General features: G+C 34.7%; 1 protein-coding gene across 4 annotated transcripts in view; it reads left to right on the plus strand.

The window, feature by feature from the left end:
- TMTC2 (transmembrane O-mannosyltransferase targeting cadherins 2) overlaps positions 1–15,278 on the plus strand; it is a 218,470-nt gene that overhangs the window by 153,923 nt on the left and 49,269 nt on the right. For all 4 annotated transcript variants that reach the window (XM_088141856.1, XM_088141854.1, XM_088141858.1 and 1 more), the window contains 3 exons: positions 662–846; positions 1,783–1,861; positions 12,486–12,607. In XM_088141856.1, the coding sequence (XP_087997982.1) occupies positions 662–846; positions 1,783–1,861; positions 12,486–12,607 (386 nt within the window). The remainder of the gene's footprint in view (positions 1–661; positions 847–1,782; positions 1,862–12,485; positions 12,608–15,278) is intronic.

The following is a 15,278-nucleotide window of genomic DNA, read 5'->3' on the forward strand; positions in this document are numbered from 1 at the left end:
TTAATCTTTACAAAGTTTCTTCTTACTACTTTTTTTGGGGGGTGTTTTTTTTTCTTTGCAGTGTCTTATATATATATTTTAAATCTATTTTTGTATTTGATTTTTGTATTAGTTATATCTGTTTTATATAATCTTTAATAAAAATTACTTTAAAAAGCTACAAGATTACCTTGTTCACTTGGAGAGTAGTTATTGTTTCTACTGAATCATGTTAGACCCCCAAATGTCTTGAATTGGGGTACTTTACCACCTTATATGACTGGATTATGGCAAAATTGTTCTAAAGAAGCATTCCACATTAGAGAGAAAATCACCTTGGTTGACTTTCCAATTAATTCTAATGAAATTCCAGTTTTAATGTGTTGATGTGATGAAATTCACTTTTTCTTTGTTTAATTAATAATCTATTTCCTATGGTAGTTATTAAAGGTAGCACTATCTTATAATGGAAGTCTTGATTGCTGTAGAATTAGAATGGATAATCTATGGCTTTGATGAAAGATAATTCAATCATAACAAGGTTAAAAAATGAAGGGCCAATCTAGATTTGAAGACACTGTCATCCTGTAACTATCTAATTTTTCTGGCTTTAAATAACTTCAAGTATAAGGGGATCATATATGAATATGTAATAGCTACATTTCCCCTTATTTTTTTTCAGCTGCCTATTTAAATACTGGCATAATTTTAATGAATCAAGGCAAGGCTGAGGAAGCCAAGAAGACATTTTTGAAGTGTTCAGAGATTCCTGATGAAAACTTAAAGGATCCTCATGCTCATAAGAGCTCTGTTACCAGCTGCCTTTATAATTTGGGGAAACTTTACCATGAACAGGGACAGTATGAGGTAAGATTTTACAGTAAAATAGCAACCATCTGTAATATAGATACACACACACACACACACACACACACACACACACTCCACTACTAGAAGTAGCTATTAACTGCACAGAGTCGCTGGGAGTTGGGTGGCATACAAATGTAATAATAAATAGATAAAAATAAAAAATAAATTATTATTATTATTAAATATTATTTCATAGTGTTAAAGGCAAATCTTCATAGGGTATTATTATGTATATTTCATAAGAGAAAAGAAGGCAAGATTTCTGACAAGTTGTTTCTTATACATTTATAATCTAACAATTTATGTCTTTTTCTAGGTTAACACTCAGTCTGTTGACTGATAGGATGGTAGACTATTGGGATGGTAGTAGCTATACTTTATAAACTACTTTACTGGGGAATCATGAATATTATATGGTACAATAGTAGTTGTTCATTAGCAAATGATCCTTTCTGAACGAATATATATGAAAATGGAAAAGTAGATAAAAAAGTATCATTGTGATTATTACAGTCTTATAACATCAAAATGTGTTTTAGGAAATTCTAAGATATTTTCTTTTCCCACCCTCAAGTGGCGACTATTTTGACTATTGGAAGTTATTCTGTTTTACATTGAGAAGATTCATCTCTCACTGTATAATTATTTTGCATAGATTGAAATTAATCCATGTTAATCCCTTGCAGCACAAACTGCGGAGTGTGGTACTACCTTAGAGACCAACACATTTATTTTTGCATATATTTATACAGAAATCAATTTGAAGGTGTCATGAGACTCATCATTGTTCATTTTATTAAATGCCAGTCTCCAGTTATGATTAATTAAAAAGGCATTTTCAATTTTACAATATTTTATAACATTAAATTTTTGTGTTCATGCTTCTGAATTTGATGCTGTTGTAATGGTATGTTTCTCAACACTTTGTCATAGGATGCCCTTCTAGTTTACAAAGAGGCAATACAGAAAATGCCAAGACAGTTTGCACCACAGAGTTTATATAATATGATGGGTGAGTCTAAGCAAACATCTAAAAATATTTGTCTTAATTTTCTTCCAATGCACATACTTTTGTACTTCTGACAGTGTTAGACATTAACCAAAATACTTCATTTATGATATACTTTTGGCTCTGATCAAATCTTCAAAGTTTACCCCATATCACCTTAGACAGCATTCAAAGGTATAAGTTAGAACCATTAATGAATAAAAAATGTCTGTATAGTCTCTCTTTAAGTATTCATAAAGTACTATGAAAAAAGCAAAACAAATTTAAAATAGTATATCCTTATTCAAATAAAATAATCCAAATAGCCATTCTAAAAATATTGCCAAATATTTCCAAGAAAGTTTCACAGTCACAATATGGCCAATGGAAATAGTTTTTAAGTAGCTAATTTGTAGTTAGAGACTTTGTAGTTCACATAGGCTAAAGCACAACTTGGTGCTATGAGTGCAGTAATTCCAAACCCACATGGCCAAAGAGAATTACTGGAACTAGGTTGGAGAAGAGGTCCTTAGATGATTAAAGATGTGTTTTGAAGAAGACAGATTATTTATAAATATATATTAGGGGTGTTCACAAACTTCCAATTTAAAACAGCTTGAGATGGCTGTTTCAAGTATTATAAACAAGCATGAAAATGTATGTTTTGTACAATGATTTTTTAAAAATAGTTTTCATAGGAATCCTATTGCATTTCTTATTTTGTTTTAATCGTATGGTTTCTGTTTTAGTGTTTACCACTCTATTGGTAATGGAGTAGCCTCAAAATGTTGTAAAATAAGTATCAATAGATAAAAAACTTGGTCATTTCAAATGTCACTGCTTAATATATTCCAGGAGATTCAGAGCATCATAATGGACTTTTTTAGGTCTTGTGATAGAGTTAATTTTTTTTTAATTCAGCAGTTATGACTTTGCTACTATTTATTTAGGCTGCATGATAGCATGATGAGTAGAATTCTGAGGAAAAGTAGCAATTACTTAAAAAGATGGCTAGTCTGAGCTGAAGAAGCATTGTGGATTCATCTCTGTTGTTGAGAAGATCGGAAATGCTGCAATTGAATAATCAACCTCTAATGCTACTGAGGTTATAAGTTGTAAATGCAAAGTCCACTATTACAACTATCCTGATTCGATGTGTTTCTACTCTGTGGTTTCTTTTTTGTCTTCTTATATCCTATTTATTCTGATTTTCAGAGTGTATTTAAAACTGCAAAGATTTCTGTGACAGTTGGATTTGTTGGTTGAGATAAGGTGTCTGTATGTGCATATGTGCAGTCTGCATGCACTTGTATTATACCGATGTGAAGCTTTAGGCAGTATCTGAAACTGCAGGTTTCCATGTTGGCTTGGGGTGATTTGTTGAGCTCTCGCATGTATACATGCATCTAGTGCATGTTCTTGTATGCTATTGATATTAAGACAAAAAATCAAAAACAAAACAAAACTAACGGATTATAGAACATATTAATCGGAGTTTTCACTTGAGGCACAAATGACGGGGGTCATATTATCATATGGACTTATAGAGAAGTCTGTAGTGGTGGGAATGGTGGAAGGAAATAGTAGAAGAGGATGACCAGCAGCATGGTGGATGAACTTGATTACAGCAGCAATGGGTGCATTATGAGAAGATCTGAATGACCGGGCTGGGGACAGAGTGTCAATCTGAGCTGATAATAAAATTTTATTTTATTACACCAAACTAATCAACAAAATAAAATGCAAATACATTAATATTAAAGGGTAAGATTTGATAAGTATAACAGCTTTAAAAAACTGCCTGAAAAATAGAATAATTCCAAAAATGTTGATCATATTGCTTAAAAGTCTTTTCTATCTTGTTCTCGGAAGAAATTTGGTCATTCTTATGTCTATTCAAAATATGCATTGAATGGGAAAATGTACAAGAAATTTTGATACTTATATAGGCATGTTCTGAAGCTAAGGAAACCATATGTTTGGCCCTTTACTAAAGGAAAACATTTTGTGCTGGATAACAATCATAATAAATACCGATTTGAAGGAAAACTTTTTATCAATCTTTTCCCTCCCTTCTCAAAAGAAAATTACTATATAACATGTTATAAAGTGGTTGTAAAGCCTTTTTTTAAATTTATTTTTAGGATACCATGCAGTCTTGGGTTAGTAGATAATTTCTTTCTGACAGTCAGTTTCAAATAGTAAACAAAACAGCAATGTTAATTAGCTTGCAATACCATATAAGGGATGGAGCACAGCTCAGTCATGGAGATTATATGCTGAGATTTAATTTCAGCCTGTTTTGTCCCATCCAGTCATATCAGTGTACCAATTGTAGGGACCAATGGAATCTTCAAGTTTCTATTACTATAATAAGTTCCAGTCTTACTGTGAAATCAGTTTCCTGACCTAGTCTACTTCATAGGGCTGATAGAAATCTTGCAGATCTGCCTGTTTTCCCTTCCCTCTCTCTTATATCTAAGGTAGTTGGGGGATGGGGGGAGCCAGTCCAATTCTCTTTCTAAAATGCTGGGCTTAACGCATACTTCTGCACCTGTTGTTGCCTTAATGGCTTTTGGATGGTTTCTCCAAGATCATCTCCATGGCTCCCTATATCAGTGGTACCTGACACCAAATCAGTCTCTCAGCTGTTTCATATAGATGATATACAAGGGCAGCCATGGGCTAGACTACTAGTGGAACTCAACAGGACAACCATGGGCTAGACTACTTGTTCCCATGTCTACTAACTGGACCTGTCCACATAATAGCATTAATGTAGTAGGTTTTGGTAGATTATTAACTGGGATTAAGAAACAGATTTGACACAGGAGGATGTGAAAAGTAGAGCTTTGAAGCATTTAAAATTGTTCCTTTGCAGTATGTGGGAATGTGAATAATTATTAAATAATTAAACCTGCCATGTCATTAGCAAGACTTTCATAGTTGTTTCAGAAGCTACTCCTGGCTGTGTCTGTGTGTGTGTGCATACACAACCAATTCACTTTGCTTTCTTTCCATAAGTTATTGAATAAACAGTCTTGATTGATTGGGATACTGTATAAATAAATCATAATTGCTTCATAACATAACATCCAAAGTTATAAGCCATGTCATACTCTTTACAGTATTTAGGTTCACACAACATACTAAGCAAAAGCCCAACAATGTCCAAGAAGGGGGAAAAAAATGAATGGGAACGAAAAGCAAGTTCAGTTACCACCTTGCTATCGCTTAGGGAAGGAACAGCCTTATAGAGCTAGTATTTCTGTAGGGCCTACTGGATTGGCCCTGTTTTCCATCAATCCTACTGCTGCAGCCCAGCTTGAATACTATGGAGTTTTTATCACCTTTCAATTTAATAATGTAACATCAGTGGGATATTCTCTAAAGTATGTAGCCTGTACAACTGATTTATTTTTAGCAGATAATTTTCCTGGGTGTGGGACAGCTTCAGAGAAAAGCAGTGAGAACTAGAAATGCTAAAAACGTGACTTACTGTTGTATCCCTTTGAAACCAAATAATTAGGTGTAGTCACATGTCAGTAAAATAAGATCTGGGGATGCTATGATTGTGCAGTTACACAGCAGCTTAATTGAGGGTTGTTTATATAATGCATGCCCACAGGGCATAATTTGCCATATGCTTTATTTATTTATTAAATTTGTTTCCTGTCAAATAATCTAGAACCATAGTAGTTGAGATGGCTTCTAAAAATTTCCTGCAAAGTTTTTGATATTTCACTGGGCAATTAAAAGCACCAGAGCCAAATGTCAAACACTTTCTTACAGGAAGAGACGGTTGGGCCTGATGGAGTCAATGGCTCCTTTCTGCTCTGTATTTTTAGGTATGAATTGGATCAAAGTATTAAAGAATTTGAAGTTTTGGGGCATAGCAGCTTAGTTAGTCGTTTCCTGGATATTTAATTTTTATCTAGTGGCAATTTGGAAATAAATGTATTGTTTTAATTTTCTCCTATCATAAGCAGTGGCAAATATATCCTTTGTATATATTAGGTAGACATAAATAGGTATGAAAAGGGAAATTATTAACTTATTCCTATATATACTTACAATAATTCAGCAGGATACATACAGGTCTGTGAGGAAGCGAAGCTGGGGTTGCTGTCTGTGCTTGGGAAAAGCAGCTGCAGCCAGGCAGAAATGCTTCCCACCCCCACTTCCCTGAGGCTAGGCTCAGCTCACCCCTTTTCCCAAAGGGGTGTAAAAATTTGCAATCTTAGAAACCAGAGAGGAAATGTACTCCTTCATTCCCCCCCCCCACACACACGTACAGTTTGCTGAGAGAAATGCTACACCCGTAGGCATCCATGCCGGTGTGCCAGCTTTCTGGCTAACTGAGCCACACCCTGGCATTTTCAGAAACATGCCAATGTCCATGGGTAACTTCAGCCCACCCAGGCCCTTAGCCTACAAAAGGGAAAGCTGGCACAGAGTGTGTGGGGGTATATAGGAGAAAGGGTGATAAGGAGAAGACAGCAAGCAGACGAAGTAGGAGGGGATGTCTGGGCATTTACAACCATTACAGGCAAGCGAGAAGGCTTTCAGAACTGCCAGGACCACAAGCTACAGTAAGCAGCCCATTGTGGTGTGATTCCTGCCTGGAGTTTGGCTTGGGAGCTCAGCCTGGGTCCTCAATAGCAACACTGCTTATGTGCAGAGCTTGGAGCTTGGCCTGGAGCTCAGCAACAACCAGAATAGGAGCAACCACACTGAGACAACACCTAATCCCAACAAGTGCAAGAATCTTTGGAGAGAATCAAAGGTTATATAGCACTTTACAAATTTTAAGACTTTTACCAGTTGTAAGGACTAAGCATCAAAGACTTATTTACACGGCTAGATCAACTTGCAAAGTCTAGGAGGGGGAGTTAACCCAGGGCAACAGCGTATTGTTGGGGAAGGTGTGTGCTACAATAAAGCATTGTGTATAGTTATCTTCTACTCTGTGGTGTGTCCAGTCCATGGCAAACAAAGAACCCTCACAAAGTCTGAACTGTTAAAGATGGTGTGTTCTTCCATATTGCTGAAAGCTGATATATACACCTATTTTTTTTTCTAATGAAGTTCAGCATTTCTATTTTGTTGTTTGTTCTTGCTCTGGAGATGATTAAACTGTGGAACTACTGTGTGGTCTAATAATAATTCTTTCCTTGTTGAAAGTAATTAACTTTGAGTTTCATTTCTGTTTTAATATTAGCTGCTGAATCCTCTAAATTACTTTTTATTCTAGAGAAACCAATTAACAAAGCTCGGTGGTGATTGGGTAATCCAGGTCCATAAGGAGCTGTCCAACCCAAATACATGGGAAATTGGCTAGTTAACAAATGTGTACAAGTTAGATTATGTTGTTAAGATCTTAAAATAAAAAATGTAGGCTATTCTTGAGCTGGCCAAGTCATGTGCTGAACAGTGCACATTAACATATTTGTAACTGTACTATGCCATATTGTATGAATTGGAAAGTGCATGTATCTTTTTATAATTTCAAATTAGATGTTCCTTTAATGCTGGCCTTTTTCGTTGATTAGTAATGGTTAATATAGGGAGCCCATGTTCAGGTGTGACTGTAGTATGTAGAATATAAATGCCACCTCATCTTAAGCAGGATAGGAGATTGTGCCTATAACTTGCAAACCCAAAAGGGTTAATAACTGTAGAGATGTTATCAAAGTGCTTGTGGAAGATATTAAGTGTATCTTCTCCATGAACCCAGTTGATAAACATGTTATCAGTGTCATTCAGGCATAGGATAGACTTTTGGCCATGATGTTGACATTTTTGGAGCCAATTAAATGTCACTGCCAGTGCCCTTGATTTGAAGATTAGCACAGTGTGACTGAAGGTTCTATTACAGCGGGTATATGTGTATGTAATTGATAAGGAGAAGGATTGCTTTAGAGAGGGGGAGGGAGTGAGCTTTTTAAATTCTTTTACTGCGTACAGGTATACTGTATTTATGGAAATTAGGGAAAAACAGAACTATTTGCAGCACAGGGGCCAAACTTTCCAGTCTCTAACTTTTTCTACCTGTCTCCCAGAGCAATTTGCTAGCAACCACTCACTCCTTGGCTTAGCTACCAACTCTCCCCTTTCTCTTCCTCCCTCCCCTTCAGCTTTTCACTAGGAGAGAAGGAGATAAGAAGAGAACTGGCTGAATTACCTTGCTTAAAACTTTTCCTCATGCTTTTTCAGACCTCTGCATAGGCATCCCTCTGCACAGACATTGCATGATGCACCTTCCTCTGGGACTTCTACCCAGCTGTTCCAGGTCTGGGGCTTCTCCAAAGGTTTCAGGCACCTGCTTGCAGGCAGCCGCTTCCCTCTGTGTTCTGTCTGGGTCTTCTCTTCCCCCAGGGAAGCCCCCAGCTGACATCTTCATCCTCTTCTTCCTCTGAGGCCAGGAATCACTGCATGCTCCAACAGCCCAGCTTATGCACAGTGATGTCTCTTTCCAGCCACCAATTTTCCACACAGTCTCTCCTAAGGCTCATTCTGCCTCGATGCCTCACAGCAGCCTAGGCTCAATGTGGCATCGTCTCTCTCTCTCTAATAGAAGCACAAGTTTTTTGTGTTAATATAAGTTTTATTGAAGAAATTTTTAACAAGGTAAAAACAATACAATATTAGAAAGGAAACAAAGAAGTAAGAATAGTGAATACGTAAGAAAGAAAAGAGAAAAAAAAGAGAAGAGATTATAAAGAAGCGACTTCTGACCTTTTTGACAGCGGTTATAAATGAATTTATATTTTACCCTCTATATTTTACCCCCTCAAATTGTGGCACAATTTGATGTCATGAAACATTATAATACTATCAGGATGATAATTTGTATGGATTATATGGATTATGTTCTGACACAAAAGAAGAAAAGAAAGGTAGACACATTCTTGTTTGCCAGAGAATGCCAGATTGGAACTATTTCAAATTTGAATGATAATTTTTGCTTATATTACTTACATGCAATGCTTTAATTATAAACAATTTAACCTCACTTTTACCTCGTTATACTTAATAAAAATATAATTTTGAACTACAAATAAGTTGCTTTATGCATACTAAACTAGAAGCATAAGGTGATGTATTGTTTCAGGATGCATACGAAAGACATACTTTAAAGCAGTTTTTTTTTTTTTAATCTAGAACTGAATATATACATTATCCATTCAGATTATGGAGATCCAAATTGTCTGAATTGTTTTCAACTTAGAAATATTTCAGTGTGTGTGTGTTTGTGTATTTCCCCCTTGTCTGTAGGAAGATGACATTGAATAAGAATGCTAAAATATCTCATTGTAGCCTCTGCCTGCTTATATTAAATGTAACTTATTTTTAACTTTTTGTGTAGTGTTTGACTGATATAATTAAGACTTGAACATTCTCTTGAGAAATAAACAAATTTGTATCTCCCTCCCTCATCTTTATGCTGTAATTTAAATTGTACAATTGTATTATTATACTGATTTTGGACTATATTATTAACATCATTGAATTTTTCTCTAGGGTAAATGATAGAAGTCCTCAATATTTCTTTGTTATGCCTATCACTTAAAGATCAAAGTTATCATTCATCTCAGCACTTTGATTGATGCAGGGCAAGTTCAAAGCTGTACATTCACTATTCCTTTCTGTAGTAAAATTAAATCATGAGTGCTGAAAAGTCTACAGTAAAAACATTACTTCACATTAAAATGCAGTCATTTTGGCTATATATCTTCATTACATCCCTCAAAAAGTAGGCTTTCTTTACTAAATGTGATCTGTACTCATAGATATTGCATATTAGGTTTCCATTTCCAATCCAGTAGCTGACCAAAAACTAAAATTACAATTTAGGGAACACCTCTGTATTATGAAATTATGAAAGAATTAGCAAGATATCTTTTAAACAGCCCTAGTGCCTCTGTCGCTGCTCCAGTAGATGTAACCTGAAACATATGTTTATGGAAAAAATAGTGTTGAATTTGGGTTTAAAAGCCGGTGTTTGTTGAAAAATAAAAAATAGTTTGCAGATTTGCAGGCCAATTTATCCAAATAATTGTGCAAACAATCCATCATGTTGAAAAATCTTCATTTAAAGTTAAATGGATTAATAATTCCTTTTAAAAATTGCTTTCTCACTGAATTATCATAATTGTTATAAGCATCATGTGTTAATCATTTGGTGGCATATAACCTCGTTAAGCAAATTTTATTGGGTGACCATTTATGCATCTAGCCCAACTTCCTGCTCAGTGCAGAAATCAGCACTTTTTCCTTTTTTGCCTGCCAAAAAGTTTTTGCTCACCAGTGAGTTTAATGCCCCAATCAATTACATCCACTTATTTTGGCTGTTTCCCACTTTTTTCCCCAAAAATTGATTGACAGGGTTATCAATCAATGGCTGACAGTTACCTCTGTTAGAGAATTTATGTACCCACACTGTAATTACATCAAGGTTATCGCACCAATCAATTATGTCTGCGGTAGGCAAAAGCCTTTTGACGGGAGATTCTAACACTAGTGGCTGTTAAAAGGAACAAGATCCCAGAAATCCAGTTAAAGTATCGCTGATGGATGATTCTCGAGTCTTTCCCTAAATGCCTCCAATAAAGGAAAGACCACACCTCTGGCCACCTGTCATACTGCTCTTATTGTTAGGAGTTTTTTAAATTTTTGTTTTGTTTTTTACATATAAATTGAATCCACCTACCCACAACATAAAAGCATTATTTTTTGTCCAGTGCCTGGTGAAGTTGTTCAGTGGCTTTAGATTCAACATGGTTGTCCAGATTTCATTCTTTTCAAAGATGTAAGCTTTGATGGGTATTCATATAGATCTAGAGATTTATATCAGTTCCCATCTACTGAATGTTAAGAACCATCTTAATAATTTCTTTACTATCTTCTGATGGGCAACTTTTCTCCCCTGGAATCCATGCATAATACTGACCAGTCCTGTAAATTTAGTGATTAAAAATGGTCTTGTACCATGCTTAGATATTAGAGCATACCAAATAAAAATACTTCTACAAAAAAAAAAAAAAACTTTAAACCTATGTTAGTCTGATGGGATTATTAAGGTGTGTGTCAAATTATAGCCTAGAAGGATTGGCTAAAATAATTTTAAGGGGTAAATTTAATTATTAATCTTAGCAATTTAGAAGCTTGACACCATTGAATGAAAGCTATTTTATGATATCCTTGGTTTCTTTTTAAATTCTCCCTTATAACAGTTCAGATTTCCAACCCATCTTCCTACCCACAACTGCTCAAAAATAATTTGAGATGCTGTCATTCTTTGTCATTTAATATATTCAATAATTGAAATCTATTCTCACTAAAACAGGTTGAAACTAGTGAGTAGAGTATATTACAGAGGAGAGCAAGAGAAATTCTGACTGCTTGTCATCTTGCTTCTGATTTTCTAGAGAACTAGAAACTTCTTCCTTACTGAAAATAATCAGTAATTAGTAATCAGTCAGCATAATATTCCTCTATATCTTACTATTAATAAAAATTAGATTTTGTGTTTTCCTCAAGTCAGAACACAATATAATTGGGTAGACTGAAAGACCATAAAGAAATTGTGTAACTGGCTTTTTTTGAGTACAAGAATCGTTGATTAGGAAGTTGCCTTCTATTTCTTTCCTTGATTCACCATGATTCACCTGAGTCCCGTCTTTTATGGAAAACTATACTCAAGAAAGTTTGTTCAAGAAATTTTCTTTACGCAGAGATCATCTGCTCAACTTTAGACTTGCTTCTTGCCTTTGCATATGAGTAAAGTAATTAAACACGAAGTAGTAGAATAATGACAGTATATCTGCATTAAGTACAATCATTTAATATGGGAGGTTTGGTCCATTTACCGAATGGAGACTTTTCAGCTATTAACCAGATTTGAAATTAGTGGGAATTCTTCTGTATTGATCCTTCTGGATATTTCAGTAGTTTTGGTAGGATGAATTGTGAAATTTTAAACATCTGAAGGTTCATCTGATTGAATACAGCTGTTTTGTAGTAGTTTTGCTCCTGACAGCTAGAGCAAACCAGGCTGATTCAGTCTCCCAGAAATTATAGGACTCTTCTTGACTCATGTTCACTAATGCAATTTCTATTCATAAGCTTTTTGGAAAGGTATTCTGAACTTTGGACATCATCATATTTCTGTTGATATCCAGCTTGTATGCTAAGCATCCACAAAAATCTATTGGGAATGTCCTTTAGAGATAAAGTCCATATTTTCAAAGATGTTAGCCACAAAATCTTAGTCTTGCAAAAATTCTTAATATAAATATTTCTTTGTTTTTGCTGCAAGTTGACTCAAGGTTTTTAAGAGATGGGAGATATTTACGTATTAATATTAATATTATATATGTTCTATGATTAGTAATATTCTATTATAAAATAATAGAACAATAATATTCTATTATTAGTAATATATACATATATAATATTATATAAATATATTATAAATATAAATTAATTTATATTCTATCTATATTTAGTTTAAATTTATATATTATACACACACACACACATACACATACATATATTTATATATTAATATAAAATACATCAATTGCTTATATCAGTTTGTAGGTTCTATTAATATGTTCTTCTGGTCTCTTATTCTGCTTTGTAGGAGAAGCCTACATGAGACTTAGCAGATTCTCTGAAGCAGAACATTGGTATGTGGAATCACTGCGCTCCAAAACTGATCACATTCCAGCTCATCTCACATATGGGAAACTTCTTGCTTTAACAGTAAGTAAACTATCTGGAAAATAGCAGTAGAGTTTTTGAGCAAGAGAAAAACAATCCTATTTGTCACATATACATTCATACTCATCTCACTATTTCTTTTCAGGGCAAACAGTGCTATGGAAAGAGCAGTAAAGGAATAAGAAATAAGAAGTGAAAGAAATTAAATTAAAAGCATGAGATGAGAGAAAAAAGAGATAATTCCACTGGATGAGACCATATATATTGACTTTCATAACCCATTATGGTTCTTGTCAATTGGGGGCTTTGGCATAATGCTTCTTAGTAAGTTAAGAAGGAATAAAGTAGATTACCACCCTTAATTGTACCCATGCTACATGGAACAGTGTTGGTCTTTGTTTGTTTGCCACATTTGGTTAAATATGCTCCAAGCCCAGCCCAATTTATCCCAGGCATGCTCTTCTTATTTTATGCAAGCTAGGATTTCTAACCTAGAGACTACCTTGCAAACCATTATATTGTTGTTCACAATCCATCTACTAGGAGATACAGGAAGGGTACTGACAGACTCAGAATGCATTCTCTTTGTCAGCATTCTACTAAATCTTTCTTCAGATTCCTATCCAGATGTGTTAGACTACAAAAACAAAGGCCACATTAGCTGGGTTTATGGGAATTCTCACCCCTTACATCTTTAAGGTGAGAGCCAGAGTAGTGTTGTGATTAGAGTGCTGGAATAAGGGCAGGAATACTCAGTTTCTAATCCTCCCATAGCCATGGAAGCTGACTGGGTGATTTAGCTAGTCTTTCTCAGACTGGGAAATCCAAAAAATCTACCAGCCTGAACTGGACCAATGTGGTCAATGAAGAGACTTTCATTCTTCAGTGAACTGATTCAGGAGGAGGAGGAGGAGGAGGAGGAGGCAGCAAAAGCATCTATATTTCACTAAATTAGGAATGGCTTTTCCAACTGGCGAGATAGACAAAATGTATGTTGAGGTTATCTGCGGATTAGGTAGCAAAGTTCAGAACTGCTGTTAATTCCATTATAAATAATTAAGCATACTGCAGGCCCATAGCTAGACGTAAATATGTTTCCTTCCTCCATTTTTAACCACAACAGTACTCTCCTGACTAGTCTCTATCGACCAAGAAACTTAGCTTTGCCTCTATTTCTCTGAAAAACTTTTTTGGTATTTTTTAAAGAAAAATAAGTGGGATAAAAATATTTTAAATTAAAAAGTAAATAAACATATGACTTAACATGCTGACTATATTGGACTACAAATTTGTTTCTTTGGTTCTTCAAATTCTCCTAATTTTGGATTATAGGCTTTTTGGAGGGGGGTATCTGAAAATGATAGCTTCCTCTTTAAAATCGCCTCCCTTGGGTAACAGGCAATATTTTACATTTATATTTACACAGGTAATTAATGCACCATAATAGTAGTGTACGTCACATTTTATGTGCTATTTTATCTTTGTTATGGTAGTATTTTATCTCATCTATTTGATTTTACTTTGGTGTACTTTTTATTTTATTTTATTTTTGCTGGTCATTGACCAAATAAGCAGCATTTTGATCAGGTCTCCCTTGATTAACAGGCAGCACCCCCTCTCCCCAGTATACACATTATATGTGAGTTATCTTATTGTTACTGATAAGCAAAAGGTAACATTCACTGCCTCCTGTCCCTGAAAATGTCAATATCTATTACTAAAATAGATTATGTTTTGCAATAATGTCCTACTATTCACTGGTGACTTATACTTTCTCCACCTAAAACACAAGAAAAGTTGAGGTAGTTCCTCGTTTGTCTTTATATGTAAATTAGCCTATTGTATCTTTCATATCTAAATGGTAATTTCAATAGGAGCTTTTTTGGCCTAGTACTATATACTCTGAACCAAATGTTCCACTCCCCTTAATTAATTTAACTGTAAAAGACCTGTGTTTCATTTTGAGTATAATATATAGTATGTTGTTATTTAAAAGTTTTGCCTGTATTTTTTTTTAAATGGTTTATCCATTTTTTGCAGTTCAAAATATTGTGCATTATATTTTTGTCCACTATTCCTTAAAACAATTGCAAATATTGTTACTTTGCACCGTTTATCTAAAGCTTATGAGACAAGTTTCACACTGCATGGGTAGAACTATAATCTTGTCTTACACAGTAGGGTTTTTGTTGTTGTTGCTTAACCTTATTTTCTTTCTTTTAGAATATAAATTTTCTCTTCTTCTATATTGCATCTGCCATTTCCTTAGATTTGTAAAGGTTTAAGTTTGATTAAAATCTGTATATCTTAGGCTAGTGGGTAGAAAAGGATAGAATAATGTGTTTTAAAATAATAAATCTGATCAAATCTATATTGTAGTAGAACGGCAGGTGAGACTATAATTTACACTGCATGGAGTCAGCTGCAAAAACTACTTCACAGCCCAGGTATTATAAATTTATATGTAAAAATTATATTTTTGCTGGAAGTATAAGAAAAGGAAAATTTAGTGGTTAAGGTATATGAACGAGAGCCAGGTTGATGTAGTGGTTAAAACACAGGCTAGAAAGTGTGAGATTGTGAATTCTAGTCCTGCCTTAGGCACAAACCAGCTGGGTGACTTTGGGCCAGTCATTCTGTCTTAGCTATAGGAAGAAGGCAAGGGCAAACTGCCTTCCAAAAAATGTTTCCAAGAAAACTGTAGAAAAATTGA

The sequence above is a fragment of the Python bivittatus genome, unplaced genomic scaffold, assembly GCF_059951505.1.
Source record: "Python bivittatus isolate LINGU-HERP-01145 unplaced genomic scaffold, Pbiv_v1 ctg000330_np1212, whole genome shotgun sequence".
NCBI lineage: Eukaryota > Metazoa > Chordata > Lepidosauria > Squamata > Pythonidae > Python > Python bivittatus.